Source organism: Mobula birostris, chromosome 7 (genome assembly GCF_030028105.1).
Source record: "Mobula birostris isolate sMobBir1 chromosome 7, sMobBir1.hap1, whole genome shotgun sequence".
NCBI classification, from domain to species: domain Eukaryota; kingdom Metazoa; phylum Chordata; class Chondrichthyes; order Myliobatiformes; family Myliobatidae; genus Mobula; species Mobula birostris.
The window spans coordinates 58,336,787-58,359,338 of NC_092376.1; the positions used below are offsets into that span (position 1 = coordinate 58,336,787).

A 22,552-nucleotide genomic window follows, 5' to 3' on the forward strand; every position below is an offset into this window, starting at 1 on the left:
AGCAAGTTTTAGTCTTCCAGTGCATCAGTGAATGATGTATATGTAATTCACTGGCCTTTCCAGAGCACCAATTAGTGGTCTTCTTTGTCTTCACGTGCCCTGCGCGTTACACACTTGGGCGATCATGGCTCTCCACATCGAAAGATCCCTCACAGCATCAATGATATCTCGCACACTTAGATCTGTTAGTTCTTTCACAGTGTCCATATATTTTCTTCTTTGCCTTCCTCTTCTGCGTTTCCCAGGCATGTGGCCTTGTGATGTAAGGCATTCTAGTTCTCCCTTTCTGATGACATGGCCCAGGAATTTAAGTTTCCTCTCATTTAATGTTCTCATTAAAGATCTTTTTGTACGGCCATGTTGGAGTACTGTCTCATTAGTTACCCTATCTCTATATGATATTTTCAGCATTCTTCTAAGAAACCACATTTTTGTTGCTTCTAAGTTTCCTTGGAGTTCTGGTGTTATAGTCCATGTTTCAGAAGCATACAGCAAGATTGACCAGATGTAACATTTTAGTACCCTAAGCCTTGTTGTCATAGAAATGTGTCTGTTGGTAAAAATGGGTTTCATTTTTTGGAAGTTGGTTTTTGCAATGGCAATTCTTCTTTTTATTTCTACTTTACTTCTAGCATCTTGTGATATAAAACTACCAAGGTAATTAAAGCAGGTCTTTTGTTCAATCCCTTGGTTACCAATGTACAATTGGCCGTTGGGAGTATCCTGCTGTTTTGATATTAACAGACATTTTTTTTTACAGTTGATGGTTAGGCCAAAATCTGCACTTGTTTGTACTACTTTGTCTAGGAGGATTTGTAGGTCTTCTGCAGCACTTGCTATTAGGGTGGTATCGTCTGCATATCTTATATTGTTGACGTTAACACCTCCAATTTTTATCCCATCAAGGTCTTCTATTTCTCTGAGAATCATTTCACTATAGATATTAAATAATTCTGGTGAGGCAACACATCCCTGTTTAACTCCTCTTTGAATTTTAGTCCAACTGCTTATATTATCATCAATTCTTACCGCCGCCGTTTGATTCCAATATAAATTTTGAAGCAGTTGTTCGTCCCTTCCGTCAATGTTTAGTTTAGCGAGAATTTTAAATAATTTTTTATGTTGCACTTTGTCGAATGCTTTAGTGAAATCAATAAAACATAAAAAGACATCATTTTGATATTCAATTGCCCTTAGTGGTAGTAGTGATAATTGAGAGTTGAACACTGTTTGCCCTCACTGCACATGCCCTGCAGTTTCCACCCATATACAACCTTTCTGCATGTAGAATGCAGATCAAAATCCAGAATTTTGCTGTGTGCATGCAAAGTACTCAATCATACTTTGAGGTTGAGTTTTTGATGAAATTCCTTCCTAGAGAACACATAGCCTTCTACCTCCTCCAGTGTGTCCACCTTTACCCAGCCACATGTCCCGCACTGTGCCATCTTTGACCATTCCCTTTGTCAAGATGTTCTGCAGGCATAACAGAAGAATGGCTGGACCGACAGAAAGATAGTGCCAAGCGAAGGCATAAAACATGGGGGCAAAATCAAAAAGGATAAAGTATACAGGACTGAAGGTATTATATTTGATTGCACGCAGAATACAGAATAAGGTAGATGATCTTGTAGCGCAATTAGAGATTGCCTTGCGGGCATCTCTGAGATGTGGCTGGAAGAAGATCATAGTTAGGAGGATAACATGCATGGATACACAATGTATTGAAAGGACAGGCAGGTAGGCAGAGGGGTGGGTGGCCTCTTGTGGCAAAAAATGAAATCAAGGTCTTAGAAAGTGATATGCCAAAGGGTTTCGGCCCAAAATGTTGACTGTACTTTTTTCCATAGATACTGCTTGGCCTGTTGAGTTCCTTCAGCATTTTGTGTGTGCTGATGGGAGTTATATACAGGCTTCCAAACAGTAACTAGGATGTGGTATATAAATTACGATGATAGAAAAAACATGTAAGAAGAGAAATGTTACAAAGGGCATTGGGAATTTCAATATGCATGTGGATTGGGGAAATCATATTTTTGCTTGATCCCAAGAGAGGGAATCTGTAGAATGCCTGAAGTGTCTTTTTAGAGTAGCTTGTGGCTGTGCCCACTAGGAGAAAGGTAATTGTGTTGTACAATAATTAGATTTGATTTGTAAAGGAACCCTTAGGAGGAAGAGATCATGACATGATCGAATTCGCCCTGCTGTTTGGGAGGGAGAAGATAAAGTCAGATGTATCAGTATTACAGTGGAGTAAAGGGAATTAGACAGTCATGAGAGAGTAGCTGGCCAAAGTTTATTGGAAGAGGACAGTATCAGGGATGACAGCAGAACGGCAATGGCTGGAGTTTCTGGGGGAAATCTGGAAGGCACTGCATAGATACATTAGAAAGGTGAAGAAGTATTCTGAGGGGAGGATGAGGTAACTGTAGTTGACAAGGGAAGTCAAAGACAGCATAACAGCAAAAGAGAGGCCATATGACTGGGAAGTTAGAGAATTGGGAAGCTTTTAAATAATAGCAGAAGGCAACTAAAAGGCCATAAGGACAGAAACGATGAAATACATATGAAGTTAAGCTAGCCATTATTGTAAAAGAGGATGCCAGAGGTATTTTCAGGTACATAAAATGTGAGAGAGAGGTGAGAGTGAATATCGGACCACTGGGAAATAGACTATAAAACCATGACATGGGAGCAGAATTGCTCCGCTATTTCATCATGGCTGATCCAATGTTTCCTCTCAGCACCAGTCGCCTGCCTTCCTCCCCCCCCCCCCCCCCCATATCCCTTCAAGCCTGGACCAGTCAAGAATCTGTTAACCTCTGCCTTAAATATATGTAAAGACATAGCCTCCACAGCTGCCTGTGGTAATGAATTCCACAGATTCTCCACTCTCTAGTTAAAGAAATTCTTCCTCACCTCCGTTTTAAAAGGACACCCCTCCATTCTGAGGCCGCGTCTTCTGGTCTTAAACTCTCCGACCATAGGAAACATTCTCTCTGCATCCACTCTATCAAGGCCTTTCATCATTTGATAAGTTTCAATGAGGTCACCCCTCATTCTTCTGAATTCTAGTGAACGCAGTCCCAGAGACATCAAACATGCTTCATATGACGACCCATTCAATCCTGGAATCAGTGTTGTGAACCTCCTTTGAACCCTCTCCAGTGTCATCACATCCTTTCTAAGGGGCTGAAACTACTCACAGTACACTAAGTGAGGCCTCACCAGTGCTTTATAACACCTTAACATCACATACTTGCTTTTATATTAGTCCTCCTGAATTGAGTGCTAATGTGCTTCATGGAGCATAGGAGGTGTATTCACTTTGGTTACCTGGATAAATTGGTTGTAGCAGAATCTTGCATTCGCAATGGTCACAGGATTGATGTTGATGCCACAAAACTACTGTGCTGCGCCCATGATTCCAGGATTGAAGAAATAGCCATTGAAATAAAATTAGAGGAAAAGAGTTTTAACAAAGATGAAAACCTTGCTCTAAATAAGAACTGGAATTCAATTGTAAACAAGGTGGGACAGCAGAAACCCGATTGGTTAATTTTCAACCAATCAGAAGGGACAGATGATTGGCATCTAAATACCACTGGACTAGACATATCTAGGTATCATCCCTGATGAAGACTGCAGAGTTTATCACTGAAACACCAGTTAAAAATCAATATCTATACCCAGCTGGTAGCCTGAGAAGAATTCATTTGTTTTACAGCCATTTAAACATTTTGAAAAATTTCTGTTAAGATTATATATTCATGACAATATACATAAGTAGACTGGAATAATTTTATTTTTATTAAAAACATACAATGTTAAATCAAATAACTCTTCATAATGTGCTCCACAAATAATTAATAATAGAAATAAAGACTACTGTAAATGCACTTTTTGACCTCTCCATAACTTCAGGCAGATATTAAAAGCCCTGCATAACTATCCAGTGAAGAGTAACAATTACTCCTGATGTTATGTTTAATATTTCTCTGTCAGTTATTATATAAAATACAAATTAACCCCATTGCTGCTTTTGAGACTTGCTGAAGAATTAACAGTAAACAGACAATATTAATATCTCCATATATCTGAAAACGTTATCATTACAGGACATGCACATATCATTCCTTCTAAGCATACACATGTATAAATTGGGAGCAGGAAGAGCATTCTTCATCAATACATAAAGACACCATAGATGGTAATGTTAACTTCACACCCAAGCTGACTTTGGATAACTATTTATCCTTTTGCTCATCATGCACCGAAGGACCTGTATTGTGCTGTAGGTTTTCTAAGTTTCTATGCATCTTTGTTTTACAAATATTCAACTCTGTTTCTACTGCCACTTAAGGAAGACAATACCTGCTGAAAGACTTGCTAAGGAACTAAATGACTCATCTGTGTTTTAAATAGGCAAAACCTCACCTTTCAACAGTGATCATCCGACAGGAAGGAACACATTCCAGATTTACCCTAGGAATATGCTTCAGAATCTTACACATTTCAACAAAATCTTCTCCCAGTCTGGCATATTCAAGTGAATGCAACTTAGCCTGCTCAACATTTTGTCATATTAGCATTTGCAATCCTTCTCTGAATTACTTCAGATTTACATTCTTTATTAAATAAGACCAATACTGTACACAATATTCAAGACATGAAATCATCAATGCTTTACACAACCCCCCTTCTTGTGTTCAATTCTGCTAACAGTCAACAATAATATTCTGTTAGCTTTCTGCTTGCTTGGTCTACCAGCACGTTAGCCTTTTGTGAATCAGAATACGTCATTATCACTTTGCTTCTTAGAGTTTTGCAATTTCTCCCCTGAAAGATAATATGCCTGTAAAATTTATTTTTGATACTTCCATACTACCAAATTTAGCAACTACATTTTAATCTCTTTCATCCATTAGATGGAATACTTGTAAATTCTTGAGACTACAGTAATGTCCTGTGGCAAACTAGTCATTGCTTTAACCACGATTTCCTGTTATTCAATCATTCTTCAAATATGTTACCTCCTACACCATGAACTTTTATTTATCACAATCACATTTGGTATAGTGCCTCATCAAATGCCTGCTGATAGCCGAAGTACCATACAATCTGTCTTTAACATCAACTCACATATAATTTTCAAAGAATTCTGATTAATTGGTCAAATGTGATTTCCTTTTCAGAAGCACATTGGGCATTGCCAGGTAGCCTGAATTTCCCAAGAACCATAATATTTTCAAGAATAGCTTCTAACTTCCGCAGCTGCTGTGCTCTGTGCCCACTAATATGATGATCTGATAAGAGAGACTTTGGGCCTACTCCAGGGTTCCGATCAGAGGACACAATTTGGTTCAGGATGTTGTTGTTCACTTCAATTGTTTGCATTTTTTTTTCCCTATCTCTTGCGCATCGAGTGTTGGTCTTTAATCCACTACTACCAATCTCATAGTTCCCTCACCCCGCACCTCCCATTTCTACCTCCTACCCAAGATCAAAAACCTGCTTGTCCAGGTAGACTCATTGTTTGTGCCCCACTAAATTTATATTTGCACACCTTGGCTCCATTTATCCCCCGGTTCAGTCCCTTCCTACTTACATCCATATCACTTCACATGCTCTTGATTATTTCAATGATTTCAAGTTCCTTGGCCCCGATCATCTTATTTTCACTATTGATGTCTAGTTCCTAAACACCTCCATTCCCCACCAGGAAGGCCTCAAATCTCTCTATTTCTACCAGTCCCAGAAGTTCTCCATCACCACCCTCCTCCACCTAGCGGAACTTGTCCTCAATAATTTCTCCATCGGCTCCTCCTACTTCCTTCAAACAAAAGGTGTAGCCATGGGCACTCGCATGGGTCACAACTATGCCTGCCTGGTTGTCAGCTACATGGAGCAGCCTATGTTCCAAGGCTACACTGGTATCACTCCTGAACCTCTCCTACCCTACATTGACTGCATCAGCGCTGCTTCCTGCACCCACATGGAGCTCATTGACTTCAACTTTGCTTCCAACTTCCACTCTGCCTTCAAATTCACTTGATCCATTTCTGACTAATCCCTCCACTTTCTCTCTCTCTCTGTAGACAGCTTATCTATTGATGTCTGTTATAAACCCACTGACTCTCACAGCTACCTGGGCTATACCTCTTCCCACCCTGCTACTTGTGAGAACCCCATCCTCTTCTCTTAATTCCTCTGTCTCTGCTGCATCTCCTCTCAGGATGAGGCTTTTCATTCCAGAATGAAGGAGATATCCTCTTTCTTCAAAGGGGATTCACTTCCTCCACCATCAATGCTGCCCTCAACCACAGCCCTTCCATTTTGTGCACATCTGACCTCACCCCACCACGGATAGGGTTCCTCTTGTCCTCACCTACCACCCCACCAGCCTCCACATCCAGTACATAATTCTCTGTAATTTCCACCATCTCCAGCAGAATCCCACCACCATGCATATATCTCCCTCCACCCCTCCCACTTTCTGCTTTCCACAGGAATTGACCCCTACCGACTCCCTTGTCCATTTGTCTCACCCCACTGATTTCCCTCCTGACACTTATCCTTGCAAGTGGAACAAGTGCTACAACCACCCCTACGCCCCCTCCCTCACTACCATTCAGGGCCCCAAACAGACCTTCCAGGTGAGGCAACACCTGTGGCTCTGCAGGGGTCAGCTAATTTATCCGGTGCTCCTGGTGTGGCTTCCTCTGTATCGGCGAGATCCCACATAGTTTGGGAGACTGCTTCATGGAGCACCTCTGCTCCATCCACCAGATTTCTCGGCAACCACCCATTTTAATTCCATTTCCCACTCCCATTCGAACATGTCAGCGCATGCCCCTCTACTATCACGGTGAGGGCACTCAGGTTGGAGGAGCAACACCTTATATTCCATCTGGGTAGTATGAATATCAATTTCTCAAATTTCCAGTAATGCCCTCCCCTTCACCATTCCCTCTCTTCACCACTCTCTGCTGCTCCTTCCCCCTTTTCTTTCTTCCACGGTCTTCTATCCTCACCTATCAGACTGCCCCTTCTCCAGCTCTGTATCTCTTTCACCAATCAACTTCCCGGCTCTTTATTTATTTCACCACTCCCCCCACCTGGTTTCACCTATCACCGCGTGGTTCTTCCTCCCCTCCCTCCACTTTATTACTCTGACTCCTCATCTTTTCTTCTCCAGTCCTGACGAAGGGTCTCAGCCCTAAACGTCGACTGTACCCTTTCCCATGGATGCTGCCTGGCCTGCTGAGTTCCTCCAGCATTTTGTGTGTGTTGCTTGGATCTCCAGCATCTGCAGATATTCTCATTTTTTATTTTTTTTTCTTTAGTTGGGTTCTTTCAGGTTTCTTGCTATGTGGCTGCCTGTAAATAAACAAGGTTTTATAATTTATACATTCTTTGATAATAAATGTACTTTGACTTCGACTAATGTGTTCTGTATGATGGATAGTAAGCTAACTAACTAAGCTATAGCTTCTTGCTTTCTATCTCTCCTTTTCCCAATAAGGGGGGTTGCATTTACTATTTTCCAATTTATTGGAACCATCCCAGAATCAAGGAAATTTTGGGATATTAAAAATAACACTTCAGTTCCCTCACATACGACTTCTTTGAAATCTTAGGATGAAGTACATTAAAAAAAAATCCAATGACTTCTAAATTCATAGTTCCAAATACATTTCACCACTATCTCCTTGATGATCATAATTTTCTCTATGTTTGCCCACCCTTCCTGAATTCCTGACTCATATCTACGTCTAGAATGCGTAACCTATCCTCTATAGTTCTTTGTATAGGCTGGTTCAGTTGTTGACGAAATCAGATTAAATACTGAGGTGTGATATTGTAGATTGCAGATTAGAAGGGCAAAGATTTGTCACAATACAGTACTATTTCTTGTTCCATACTTGTGTTGTTTTTTTTCTATTTGGCAAAAATTTTGCAATTTCACTTCAAAATATTAAAGATTTCACCTAACTCAAAACTATTTATTCTACCAATCTATTTGTGCCACAGAACCACAAATTTTCCACGACTCAATACCAGTAAATGCATAATCACTTGATCTTCAGATTCTGGTGTCAAAATGCAAATTGTTCTTTCACCTCATGAGCGCTTGGCTGCTTTAGTGTATTTTGCTGGCATAAGGTATCTTATCTTTTTCCAAAAGTATGAATTCTGTGGTTGAGATTCATTTGTCCACTTCACTGTCCTGTCTGATTTCAGAATAAGCTGAAGTGACAGTGGTAAAAATGTAATGTCTCTTATTGGAATATATTCAATGAGTATTGGCTTTATTAACCCCTCGACCAAGGCTTGATGAAGACCTGTCATCAAGCCATACATAGAACTGTCATTTGCTATATATTCAGCACAGAGTATTATAATCAAGGTTCTGGATTTGTTGATGTAGTAAAGAATTTCATCGACAGAAGCTGCAAAGAGAAAAAAATTGATGATCAAATAATTTAATAAAATAATCACCAACCCTTGCTACTTTACAGATCACAAACACAAGAAAATCTGCAGATGCTGGAAATTCAAGCAATACACACAACATGCTGGTGGAACACAGCAGGCCAGGCAGCATCTATAGGAAGAAGTACAGTCGACGTTTCGGGCTGAGACCCTTCGTGAGGACTAACTGAAAGAAACACGCAGCAGGCCAGGCAGCATCTATAGAAAGAAGTACAGTCCACATTTCGGGACGAGACCCTTCATCGACTGTACTTCTTCCTGTAGATGCTGCCTGGCCTACTGCGTTCCACCAGCATTTTGTGTGTGCTACTTTACAGATCATTAGCCTTGTTACTCAGATATTTAAAATATCTGTAGATAGTGCTGTGGATAGGGTGGAGGGTTGTCAGAAGTTACAGCGAGACATCAATAGAATGCAAAACTGGGCTGAGAAGTGGCAGATGGAGTTCAACCCAGATAAGTATGAGGTGGTTCATTTTGGTAAGTCAAAGACTCTTGGCAGTATGAAGGATCAGAGGGATCTTGGGGTCCGAGTCCATAGGACACTCAAAGCTGCTGCGTAGGTTGACTCTGTGGTTACAAAGGCATACAGTGCATTTGCCTTCATCAATCGTGGGATTGCGTTTAAGAGCCGAAAGGTAATATTGCAGCTATATAGGACCCTGGTCAGACCCCACTTGGGGAACTGTGCTCAATTCTGGTCGCCTCACTACACGAAGGATGTGGAAACCGTAGAAAGGGTGCAGAGGAGATTTACAAGGATGTTGCCTGGATTAGAGAGCATGCCTTATGAGAATAGGTTGAGTGAACTTGGCCTTTTCTCCTTGGAGCGATGGAGGATGAGAGGTGACCTGGTAGAGGTGTACAAGATTGATCGTGTGGACAGTCAGAGGCTTTTTCTCAGGGCTGAAATGGCCAGCACAAAAGGGCACAGTTTTAAGGTGCTTGGAAGTAGGTACAGAGGAGATGTCAGGGGTAAGTTGTTTTTTTTTTACTCAGAGAGTGGTGAGTGCGTGGAATGGGCTGCCAGTGACGGTGGTGGAGGCGAATACGATAGGGTCTTTTAAGAGACCCCTGGAAAGGTACATGGAGCTTAGAAAAATAGAGGGCTATGGGTAACTCTAGATAATTTCTAAGGTAAGGACATGTTCGGCACAGCTTTGTGGGCTGAAGGGCCTGTATTGTACTGTAGGTTTTCTATGTTCAAAATGCTTTGTTTTATGCTACTCCTCAGCTATATAATTGAAATTTGTCAAACTTCTTAGATCAGGAATTTACTCTCAAAGGCAAAAATTAATTGGCAGATTCTAGACATCTGAAATTGAAACAGAATATGCTGAAAATACTCAGCAGGCCAGGCAACATCTGTGGAGAATTTTGATGATAGATCATTGACTTGAATTGTTAACACTGTTACCTGTTAACACTGTTACCTGTGAGGAGGCATTAGTGGCCGTACAGTGCATTAAGGTGGACAATTCCCCAGTGACTTCGGACTTTGTGATGAGGCTGGAGAAGAAATTGTAGAGGCCCTTGTGGAGATACTGGCTGCATTTTAAGCCATGGTAAAGTTCCCAAAAACTGGAAGGCAGTTAATGTTGTTCCATTGTTTGACGAGGATAATGAGGACAACCCAGAGAAAGACAGACTGTTTGATATGACACCAGTGATGGAGAAGTTACTGGAGGGAATTCAGAGGAACAGGATCCACCATAATTTGGACAAAGTCTAATTTGGTAGAGTCAGTATGGCTTTGTGTGTGGAAAGTTGTGCTTTAGTAATCTTTTAAGTTTTCTGAAGAAGTAACCAAAAAGATAAATGAAGGTAGGGCAGGATATTGTCAACTGGACTTCAGCAAGGCCTTGACAGGGCTGGTCAGGAAGGTTTAGGTCCCATGGGATCCAAGGAGTGATACTTGGTTGGATTCAAAATTGGCTTGAAGTTCGGAAGCAGAGGGTGGTGGTTGAAGGTTGTTTTTCAGAATGCAGGCCAGCGACTAGTGGTATGCCACAGGTGTTAATGTTAGGACCCTTGCTATTTGTTATTTATATAAATGATTTGAATGTGACTGCACGAGATTTGATTGGTAAGTTTACAGATGACACAAAATTGGGAGGTGTTCTCAATAGTGAGGAAAGTTATCATAGGTGATTGTATGATCTTGATCAGTTAAGCAAGTGGGCCACAGATACAATATATGTGAGATGATGCATTTTGGAAAGTCAAACAAGTATAGGACTTGTACTACGTATGTTTAAAGCACTAGGGAATGTAATGAAACAGAGGGGCCAGGAGAATAATTACAAGGGATAGAGTACAGTGAAATACGTACAAGGATATTGCCAGTACTAGGGAGCCTGAGTTGTAGGGAGAGGTTGGCCCGACTAGGTCTTCATTCACTGGAACACAGATGAATGTGGGGCAACTTTGTAGTAGTACTTACATTTATGAAAGGCATAATTAAGATGGATGGCAATAGTCTTTTTCTTATAGTAGGAGAGTCCAAAACTGAAGGGCATTGTTCTAGGGTGAAAGGTAAAATCTTCGAAGGGACTTAGGCACATTTTTCATGCAGAGGGTGGTGAGTTTATGGAGCAAACTGCTAGAAGAAGTGGAAGAAGCAAGTATAGTTGTATTATTTGAGAAGCACAATATGGTGTCTACTGCACCGGAGATTCCAAGCACACTGCAGATTGTGTGATCACATTGTAGTGCATCTACATTCATTCTTCAGGGGTTAACCTGAGCTTCCAGTTGCCTGTCACTCTAATTCTATATCTACAAACGTTGTATGACCTACCTGTCTGTGGCCTCACGCTCTTTTCCAATGAGGCCTAACATTAACTTAAGAAACAGTTAAATTCAATAGTTTCAGGCAATTTGACAGGTATACTTTCATCACACTGGCTGTAATCACCAAATGAAATAATTCACCATCAGAATTTCAAGAATAAACAGGGATGTACAATTAAATCTGACACTGCACTGCCAATATCCCATGAACAAATTTAACACAATGTATAATGGGAAGGAAGTATTTACAATACTAATTAGTATGCTGTCTAGAAATCAAAGTTTTGTTGACATTAGGAGGAATGAATGAAATGAGATTAAAGAGAGATAGAAATTCAGTGGAAGGGAATGGGATGGGTCTGGCTCAACAGGAGCACACTTGAAGTATCAAACAAAAAGTAAGTGCAGAGATCGTCACAGTCTTGTTTAGAAACAAAACAAAAGGTTCAAGGATGAAGATTGCTAACAAATGTATTTTCTCATATAAATTGTACATCTTAGTACTGCAATTAAGTTGAAGAGACAATCGTACCTGTTCCAGGAAGAACATCACGTTCAAAAATGCACAAGCGATAGCCAAATTTTTGTTCTAGAATTGTGGGTAATAGTTTCAAAGCAAAAGCTTCTACCTCAGCGCAGATGAGAGCCTCTTTACTCTTAAGAAGCAATACATAGGCATCATACTCCTTACTGTCTGAAAGTCAAATCCAAAATTATTATAGTTAATACACTGATTATTATGTGTGATGACTATTGCTTTGTAAAGCAATGAATGAGCTGCACTCCAGTCACTAGTATGCATGTTGTAAAAAGTTGCTGGTCTAAATCTTTAGGCTTTCACTGATGGCAAAGAGCACCTTTAAAACAGTAAGTAATGACCTACCCATTTTCATCAAATGGGTGGACAAAATTGCTTTCCTCTGCCTACTCGATCAATTTGGGCTGCATAACATCATGTTAATTTAGACCAAATCCTAGAGCCCATAGTGAACCCAGTTTAAATGATGTAAACAAATTATTACTTAGTGTATTTGTGACAGAAATTATGTATCATCACTGAGAATAAAGAATCTGTTCAAAATAAACTCCACATAAAACAATTCCAAGGTGCCAATCACCAAAATTATTTTTGCACTTACAGGCTAGTAGATATCACTTTCCTGGAAAAGTCTGAAGCTTGTGGGGAAGGGGGAAGAGTGAAGAGCTGTGAAATTCACCAAAACTGCTAATAACACCTGGTTGCTTGTGGTTGGAATTGGAAGGTGGTTCTGCAGATGTTGTTTTTAAAAGCATTTGTACAGTGAAAGTCTTTAGGTTTCTGTGACTTATAGTGAATTTTGGTATATGCACAAATTCACAATCGACTGCTTAGGATGTGGAAAGGTGCAGGTGACTGCAACCTAAATTTACAGATGTGTTGATATCCTGGTTGGGAAAGACGTCAACCTGTCCATGAACATAATCCGTCACTTCAGTTCAGGGTTTATCTATTCAGCTTTGATATGAATCAAAATAAGATTTATGCATACATTTATTTTCAGAATTTTACCTTGTAGAGTTTCATCCATGGAAATTAAGTCCCTGAAGCAAAGGGCCAAGTCTATTTTGAACCTGGCATAGACCACTGCTATAATAATGATAACAGCCAAGGTTGTAAACAGTAGCAGGAATATTAGACTACAGTCACGTTTGCCTACAGAAAATAAATAAAATTTGTGATCAGTCTCATTAATGCAGAGTATCAATCAAAAATTGCAGTCACAGAGAACATAAAACCCCACAGTTTTCAGTTATCTTCCTCCCAATGGAAAGCATACATGTGAGAGGTTATGTGGCAATGGTTCAATGGAGTTAATTAGCTAATTTGACCCTTTAATCCCCTGAATTTAAATGATTAGAAAATTACCTCAATGAAATGTATAAATGATAAAATAGATGTTGGCATAATATTTTCTCTAGCCAAGTGTTAGATGTCACAATCTCAAATAAGGGGTCAACTATTCAGTAGAGTGATGACAAGAAATTTATTTAGCTGGAGGAACACACACAGAACACTGGAGGAGGAACTCAGCAGGTCAGGAATAAACAGTCAGCATTTCAGGCTGAGACTCTTCATCAAGACTTCGCCTAGATTTCCAGCACCTGCTGAGTCTCTTTTGTTTATCTTTACCCAGAGGTTAGAGGCTAGCGAATCTTTGGAATGCAATGCCCATAAATCCCGTAACGGCTCAATCACTAAGTACATTCAAGACAGATTGATAGGTTTTTAGGTAATAAGAAACTGAAGAGATACAGGATTTGTGAAGGACGTGCTGTTGATGTACAAGATCAGCCTTGAGTTTATTGAATGGTGGAGCAGAACAGAGGGGTGGAGTGACTTTCTCTTGCTTGTGTAGTTATGTAGTATTGACATTGTGCAAATACCACTTGGCGGGCTTCAATGATTTTGTTTATCAGTGCATTGTATTGGTGGCTTATTTTAAACATTCATGAACCTGAAATTTTGACCATTTATCTTTATATAGCTGTTATCTGCTGAGTGTTTCCAAGACTTCTTGATTTTAATACGGATTTTTGGATTTGCAAGTTCTTCAACTTTTATTTTTATCACTTATTTGAAATGGGCAAGAATTAATTATAACGTAAGTATAATTTTTGACACATTCTAATTTGCAACCGATTATCAATTTGCAGCCGGTTCTGTGAAACTCATGATTGTAGCCCTATCTTCCCACTTCTCATTCTTCCTTTTCCTGGCTCCTACCAGTAGATGCCATTATACTTGTTCATGCTGATCCAAATTTAATGCTTTACACAAAATGTAAAATTCTGCTGGAAACATGTAACAGGTCAGGCAGAAGGAATGGGACAATCAACATAATGAATGTTCCAGGTTTGGACCCTTCTATAGAAAGGGAAGAATTTACTTTGTAAACAGCATTTAAAAATGGAAAGAACAAAATGAAACAAAAAATTATCACACACAAATAGATAAACAAGAAAGGGAAGCAGCTCATCTTTGAAGTGGTGGCAAAAAATGCCATTACTGTTTAGTTTGACAAAAGAAACATTTTGCTTTTGTCTTTCAATTATCTCATGTTACCCTCTTGCTGATTCATGCCATTTTTCCACCTTCTGGTTTCAACAAGATTTTTACTGGTTTTCCTCTTCATCTGTTTCTTCCCCACCAACTACCAATAGTTGAAAGGGGGAAAAAAAACAGATGAACGTTATATGCTGTTCATCTGAGGATGTTACCAAGGTGTTCTGTGTTTATGGATTTAGACAATGGACTACAGACTTTTCTTTCAGTCTTATAGTTTTTATATTCTGTGTTTTCACCCATGCTTTCTCTTTTTTATCTGCAGGGGAAGGAGATTTGGGAGTTGATGTTCTTGTGGCACTTTCTGTGGTGGGCAGGGTCTGATGATCGATGTTGCATATTTTTTGGTTTCTTTTTCTACGGGGAGAGGGAGATTTGGCGGCTGATGTTCTTGTTGCGTTTTGTGCAGGGGGGAGGAGGGTTTGGGAGTTGATGATTGTGTTGCCTTTTTTTATATATGTGGGTTTACTGTTTCCCTCTGAACTGAATTCTATCATTTTTCTTGGTTTTGTGACTATCTGGAGAAGAAAAATCTCAGAGTTGAATACTGCATATTTGATAATAAATGAACCTTTAAAACCACAGTAACACCTTCAAGTTTTAATATGTTCTAATGCTTCTGAGATTTTACAATAAAGAACATGGAACACTACAGCAGTGTCCAGGCCCTTTAGCTCATGACCTTATAACCAACTTTAAGATGAATCTAACCCTTCACTCCTACATAGATATCTATTTTTCTAAGAGCTTCTTAAATGTCCTGATGTATTTGCGTCTGCCACCAACTCTGCTGTGAAAAAGTCTCTGGCTATCAACTCACTTTATGCCTCTTATTATCTTGTACACTGCTTTCACACGTTTAATTTGAAGAGAATGAAGAGGATAGGTAACTGCATTACAATTTTTAAAAAGAGCCTATACAGAATTGGCCTCTTTTCATATTACCATGCTCCCATTCTAATATTTGTTTCCTTTTTGATGAACTAAGATGAGTGCTTGTACAAAATTAAAGCGCTCAACAAAGGTAGTGAAATTCAACATTATGGTACATCATAAAACCATGAAGTATGATCTCAGGATAAAGGGTCAGCCATATAAAACTTGGGTGAGGAAGAATTTTTACCATTATAAATCTTTGCAATTCACTATTCAAGAAGGCTATGGATTCTGAATAATGTGGTATAATCTAAAGTGTGATGGATGGATTTTGTACTAGTGGTCTTGAGGGCTATGGAGGACACTCAGGGATCAAAGTACGATATAACCTGCTGTTGGCCCTGTTTTCTATCTGCTTATTTTCTTAACAAGTCAAATCTATCCAGGTATGGACATGCAGCAGCCACTGCAAGAGAAAACCCAAGCAACACTATTATTGCACACAGCATATTAATCTTCAATCTAAAAACAACTAATTCATCATAAAATAAATCCAGAACATTTTAATCCAGATGCTTAGTTTTCACTGATTTTGACCATCAGTAATCCAATGATCCAACTTCAATTTATTATTCTATTACTCTAATGAGTACCTTTTTCCAGAAGTGTGACAGTGCCATTTAAGTCAGTCTCTGGACAACTTAATTTACAAATGAAAGGTTCATTCAGATGCTCCGCTTCAATTCTTTTGAACACCAGGGTGTTTATCTGATATGTTCTATTGCCTTCTATGACAGGACTAAGGGGAACAGATTGTGAGAGTGTCATTATTGAAAATACAGAATTGTGTTAATTAAGCATCCAACGCCAGAGATTAACAGAAATATTCATGTTTTTAAGCTGCTTATAGAAATGGAATATGTTGGTATAATTGCACATTTACTCAAGCTCCATGGAATTTTGGATTAGTAACACTAAGAATAAAACTTACTTTCTTCTATGATTTTTCATTAATTACAGTTAAAGTAAATATTAGTTATTTACTTTAATGACAGTCATCCCGGAGGACCTTCCAGTTTAAACAACAGCCAATATTAAGCAATAAATTGGAAATTTAACACAATCAATATTTGAACTCTGGAGGATACTGCTTCCAAAAATTTATATTTGCTGCAAAAACATTGACAATGGGCAGAGTGTAATCTATATCAGTATATCTCCTACCTCTTACGGCTTTCATAGACAGGATCTTCTCCATTTACATCAAAGTCCCTCTCCTTAAATAACCAATACAGCATGCAGTGTTCATTGTTTTTGTAGCCAAGAATAGCTTTGCATTTAATTTCTGTTGCAACTCCTAAAACAAAAAAAAGCTTGTGATGGAAATAATTTGATTTTATAACATTATTAAATTAATTATTTTAACATGTTTTACAGTTCTGATTAACTAAATTCTTTTCTTATCTTGAACCTAATAGAATTATGGTCACTGGTCACAATATGCTCCCCCACTGAATGATCAGCCACTTGCAGCCTCATTTCCAAACAGGATCATCATGTGCTGTCCCCTCTCTTGTAGGGCTATCTGCATATTGCTTCAGAAAACTTTCCTGGACACACTTGATTCTTCCGCTTTCGATTTCTTAGCACTATGGCAGTCTCAGTCAATGCTGGAGGAAATTAAAATCTACTATTTGTGCCATATTTTTCCTGCACCTTTCTACGATTTCCCAATTTATATCCCCCCTTAAACCTTGCTGACTACTGAGGACCTATAGTATAATAGCATCAAAGTAATTACTTTTCCTATTTCTAAATTCTACTCATATGGCCTTGCTGGATATTCCTCCAGGAATATCCCTTCTAAGTACATTCAACATTCAAGTTTGTTTACCGTGTGTACATCAAGACATATAGTGAAATGTGTCATTTGCATTAACAACCTACACACCCTAGGGTGTGGTGGGGTGCAGCCCACAAATTCACAACACCTTCCGGCACCCACATAGGATGCCCAAGGTGCCTGGCAGACCAACACAGAACTCAGCAAAACAGAACAATATCAAACAAAAGATCAACAAAAGCAAACAAGTCCTGTTTCGTCTCAGCACAATTACATATCAATTAAATAAAAGGATGCATGCGTGAAATGGCTTTAACTGGTGTATTCTCATTGCAATGAGAGAGTGACAGCACAATGCCCATGCGCAGACAACAGCGTATGTTTAGGCAACAGATTAATACATAGTGTTAAGGGGGAGGGGTCATTGCTCTAAAAGAAATAGATCCATACATTACACTTCCTCCCCCTTTAGATCAATGTAACATAGAACTGCTTATGCACAAAACATTTAATTTCCCTTTCATAAACCCATATTCCAAATAAACATGCTTTCACAATAACAGTCCATAACTAATTTCACAGCTCTAAAGGTTCAGTCTTTCAGGTGGTGCTCTGTTTTTTTTCAGGATAGCGTCTCTGGACCTGTGGAGTGGCATCAGGTTTGGTAGGTGTCTTGTCTACATCAATGTCCTCAGTTTCCGGTGTCACGTTACTGTCAATGACATGAAAGTCTCTGAGAGGCAAGTCCGGTGACTGTAAAATGTCCGTCTTGTTGGATGCAGTCAACTCAGATGTGTTCTTCGGTTGAGCATCCAGTATCTGGTCAACGTGGCATCTTCATGTCTGATCTCCAGCACCCACTGTGCACATCAATAGTCCAGTTCTTGTGGCTATTCTACCAGATGTCCACTTGTCTTCTTGGTAATTATCCACGCAGGCTTCCTATCCAAACTCGAAGTTCCTCGCTGCTTCACTTGGCAACTGGCTGAACTGTTTACTCTGCACTTCTCTCAGAGATCTGGTTTCAAGAGGTCGATGCAAGATCTTGGATTCCTGTTCATGAACAGCATTGCAGGTGTTTGATTTGTCCTCACATGGACAGAGCTCTAATACACAAAAACAAAGTTGTCCACCTTGTGCTATAGAGAAATGTCCTTCTTGTCTATTGCTTTTATGGACTTCTTGAAGGTTTGGATAAACCTTTCATTGATAGGTGGTGAGGAGCTGACTTGAAATGTCTAATGCCATTTTTCTTCATGTACAGTCGGATTCCTCCTGGGGTGTACTGTGGTCCATTGTCACTCACAATTTGTTCAGGTAAGCCACTTATGGTGAAGATAGTCCTCAAGGAGGAGACAGTCTTTGCTGAGGTGGATGACTTCATTGGTCTAGCCTCTGGCCTTACTTGACTGAGCATCCACAGCACAGAAACACGGAGTCCATGAATGGCTCAGCAAAGTCAATGTGTACTCTTTTTCATGGTGAAGATGGCCACTCCCATGGGTGTAGCTGTGCCCATGGGGGTGCATTTTGAACTTTTTGACATCCAGAACAATTTTTGGACAAACCTTCAATCAGTTTATCTATTCCCGGCCACCACACGTAGCTCCGGGTGAGACTCTTCATCTTGACTGTACCCAGGTATCCTTCATGCAGATTTTCAAACACTCTGGTGCACAGCACAAGATCCACACATCAGCATTCTTTGACATACTGACAGTTCGTCTCGTCTCACTGAGAACTCTGGAAACGTCGGGTTACCATGAGCTAGCCATCCTTGCACGGTGATTTCATTGACTTTTGACAATGTTGGGTCATCCCTTGTTTCCTTTGTATTTCAGAATTTGTTACCAGCAACTGGTCGTTCAATGTGGCGTGGAACACTCCTGCTGGGTCACAGTATGAAGAGTTTTCTTCCTCAGTGGCCAATAGTGGAAGACATGACATCAGCGGTACCCTTGTCATAAGAGTGGGCTCCTAGGAACAGTGCCCAATGTTGTAACCAGGTAGCAGTCATCAGTGGAATTTCCTTCCTGGATTGAAAACAGACACAAGGGACTGGTAATCTGACACTAGCAAACTTTATGCATTTGCTTAGTTTTGTATATGAGATTTTTCTCTTGGTTGAGCTTTTTGTCTACCTTGCATATTCTCTCTGTGTGACCTTGTCTGTGACACTTTCTGCAGACTTTTTTTTGAACTAACAGTCAGTTGCATCAAGGGAGGATCTGCCACATCAATAACATCTTTGGCTTTTTGCTCCATTCAGGGACATTTTGTGCATTTCACATTCTAACCTCCTTTTCTGCAGTTCTGCTGTATCATTTGCTGCAGTCTCAATTCCCATTCTAAGGTTAGGTCTCTTTCTGCCAAAAATCTCGTTTTGAGTGTTTTGACTATGCATGCCACGTAATCTCTTAATGCGTTAGTTAAGTCCATCTCTAAAGTCACAGTACTGGGAAAGTACGCAGTTCTGCAATGTATTCAGAAATGCTTCCATCTTTTGACTGGTTCCTTTTAGTTTCCGGTTCAAGTGATTCTGCAAAATCATAATCTCGTCGAACGTCTTGCTTGCTGGCTTTGCAAGGGTTACTAAGTTGCATAAGGACTGTACCTACTTAGGCCAATTAAGCTAGTAAGTGTAGGGGCTTCCTTTTGCTCCTCCACGTTTGTTTGATTTACAATACATTTCCACCCTCACAATATACGACTTCCAGCCTTCATTCGCGCTATAAAATTCGTCAACTTTCCCGACTGAAGCCATTCCCACGTTATTTTCACTTTAAATTCACCGTGTTTTTCACTATTACTAACGTCCCTTTCGGCTTTCTCGTACTGTTTAACCCTTGCTGTTCCGTCCCGTAACTGTTGATGCAGTTCGTGATATTCTCTGACAATTCAGGTTCGTACTCGTCGCCAATTTGTCGTGTCTGTGCAGAATTACATCTCAATCAATTAAAAGCACGCAGGCGGAAGATAGCTTTGCAGCAAGAGAAGAGTACAATCGCATGCGCACGCAACAGATCTAAACGTACTGCTGGGGGGGGGGGGGTCGTTGCTCTAAAGGAAATAGGTCTATATATTACAAGTCCCGTTCTTTCACCTACCCTTGGCACGTTATCAGTACTATATCCCTAGGGCACGCCATTTCCTTTGGTCTCCAGCAGACTCGGACTTGTTACATTGACTTTTGACTTCCCCAGCGGACACGCGGAGATTCGCGGACTAAGGGCTCCGACCTCCCGATTCGACCCTTAAGCTCCGATCCTCGGCATCGACTCCGATCACCCACCTATCACCGAACACTAAGCCTCGAACTCTGGTCTCACCAATTTACAAACCCAGGTGTTATCGCATATTGTTTCTCCTGTTCACATGGTACTCTGACTTCCATCACACCCCAGGCAGCCTTTCTCAACTTTTTTGCCCCGGAGGAACCCTTTAAATAATTTTCAGGTCTCAGCACACGATACATTAGTGTAATCAGTAAGTTGTAGACATAATAATCCAAAAATAATTGTCAATGCTCTTTTGAGTAAAGAATGAATTTTTAGCTGACCTTTCTTGAAATGAATCTCTTTCCCTTTCATAAATTTTAAAAACTCATAAGACAAACATAACAAATTTCTCAAATCTGGGTGGAATTTGAGATAAGCATACACGGATTTCACCTTCAACTGAAATTAGACTATTTCTATCCTTGCTCTTGATGCTTGTTAGATAAGATAATGCTTGCTCACACATGTAAGAAGTTGAAAACTGCAGCAAAATGTTCATTGTTTTCCTATGAATGGCAGAATACTCCTCACTCACAGAAATCCAGAACTTGTTCAGGGACAGGTCAGTAAATCTCATCTTGAGTGCATGATAACAGTGCAGCTACTAAGTTCTCCCTCTTCTCTCAAGGTTAAGTTCTCAGGCTGAGCAGAAGATTCAGAGAAAGAGTTCCTCACCCAGTCGTACACTAGTGTTGATAGGGAGGACCTCAACCCTTTTGTATCTATATTGTTAATACCAATGCGTACAATAACCTTTGGCTGCTTGTCTTTGTCCTTCCGCATGATAATTGGTAATTGGTTTACTAATGTTAAAAGGTACCAAGGAACAGTGAGAATACTATTTGTATTCCATCAATACAATCCATACAAAGTATCTCAAGATGGTAAAAGAACAAAAAAAAAGATACAGAATATACTGTTACAGTTACAGAGGAAGTGCAATGCAGGTAGATATTAAGGTGCAAGGGCCATAATGAAGTACATTGTGAGGTCAAGACATCATTGTTATCTTGATGACCATTCAATAGACTTACTACATCAGAATAGAAGCTGCTGTTGAGCCTGGTGGTGCATCCTTTCAGTCTTTTGTATCTTCTGCCCAATGGGATGAAGATAAAGAATGTGCAGGGTGGGAGATGTCTTTGATTATGTTGGCTGCTTTGCTGTGCAGAGAGAGTCCATGGAAGGGAGTTTGGCTTTCATAATGTACAGAGCTGTGTCCACAACTCTGCAATTTAGAGTCATAGAGAAATACAGCACAGAAACAGGTCCTTTGGCCCAATTAGTCCAAGCTGAAACCATTTAAACTGTCTACTCCCATCAACCTGCACTGGGACGATAGCTCTCCACACCCCTACCATCTATGTACCTATCCAAACTTCTCTTAAACATTGTAATGGAACTCACATGCACCACTTGTGTTGGCAACAACTCATTCCACACTCTCACAACCCTCTAAGTGAAGAAGTTTCCCCATACGTTGTCCTTAAACTTTTCACCATTCACCCTTAACCTGTGACATCTGGTTGTGGTCCCACCTAACCTCAGTGGAAAAAGCTTGATTGCGTTAACCCTATCTATACCTTTAATAATTTTGCTTACCTCTATCAAATCCTTCAATTTTCTACGTTCTAAGGAATACAGTTCTGACCTATTCAATCTTTCCTTATAACTCAGGTCCTCCAGACCCAGCAACATCCTTGTAAAGTTTCTCTGTACTGTATCAACTTTGTTTACATCTTTCCTGTAGGTAGGTGACTAAAACTGCACACATTCTCCAAATTAGGCCTCATCAATGTCTTATGCAGCTTCAACATTAAATTCTATCTCCTATACTCAATACATTGATTCATGAAGGCCAATGTGCCAAAAGCTTTCTTCACAACCCTGTCTACATGTGATGCCACTTTCAATGAATTATGCATCTGTATTCCCAGATACCTTTGTTCTACCACACTCCTCGGTGCCCATTTCTTGTGATCTTCCGCAGAGCAGTTGCAGGAGCAATCCTAGCTGCTAAACGTGGTCAGTGAGGGGCTGCAGCTGGACATATTTCCTACAAATGTTCGCGGCACAGACATAGGCAGTCTCCCTGATATCCCATATCCTGCAGGAGACTGTTCTGACCTTATCACACCACTGCTCAGCATCCTTACCAAATCA

At 40.1% G+C, this 22,552-nt stretch overlaps 1 protein-coding gene across 4 annotated transcripts in view; it reads right to left on the bottom strand.

Moving 5' to 3' along the window:
- Positions 1–6,600: 6,600 nt before the first annotated feature.
- Positions 6,601–22,552, bottom strand: part of LOC140200229 (interleukin-18 receptor 1-like) — a 47,028-nt gene continuing 31,076 nt past the window's right edge. For 3 of the 4 annotated variants that reach the window (XM_072263234.1, XM_072263237.1, XM_072263235.1), the window contains exons 8-12: positions 16,493–16,625; positions 15,922–16,067; positions 12,839–12,982; positions 11,822–11,983; positions 6,601–8,453 (exon numbers count right to left, since the gene is read on the bottom strand). In XM_072263234.1, the coding sequence (XP_072119335.1) occupies positions 8,125–8,453; positions 11,822–11,983; positions 12,839–12,982; positions 15,922–16,067; positions 16,493–16,625 (914 nt within the window). In that variant the 3' untranslated portion in view covers positions 6,601–8,124. The remainder of the gene's footprint in view (positions 8,454–11,821; positions 11,984–12,838; positions 12,983–15,921; positions 16,068–16,492; positions 16,626–22,552) is intronic. The other variant, XM_072263238.1, reaches the window with a different exon arrangement.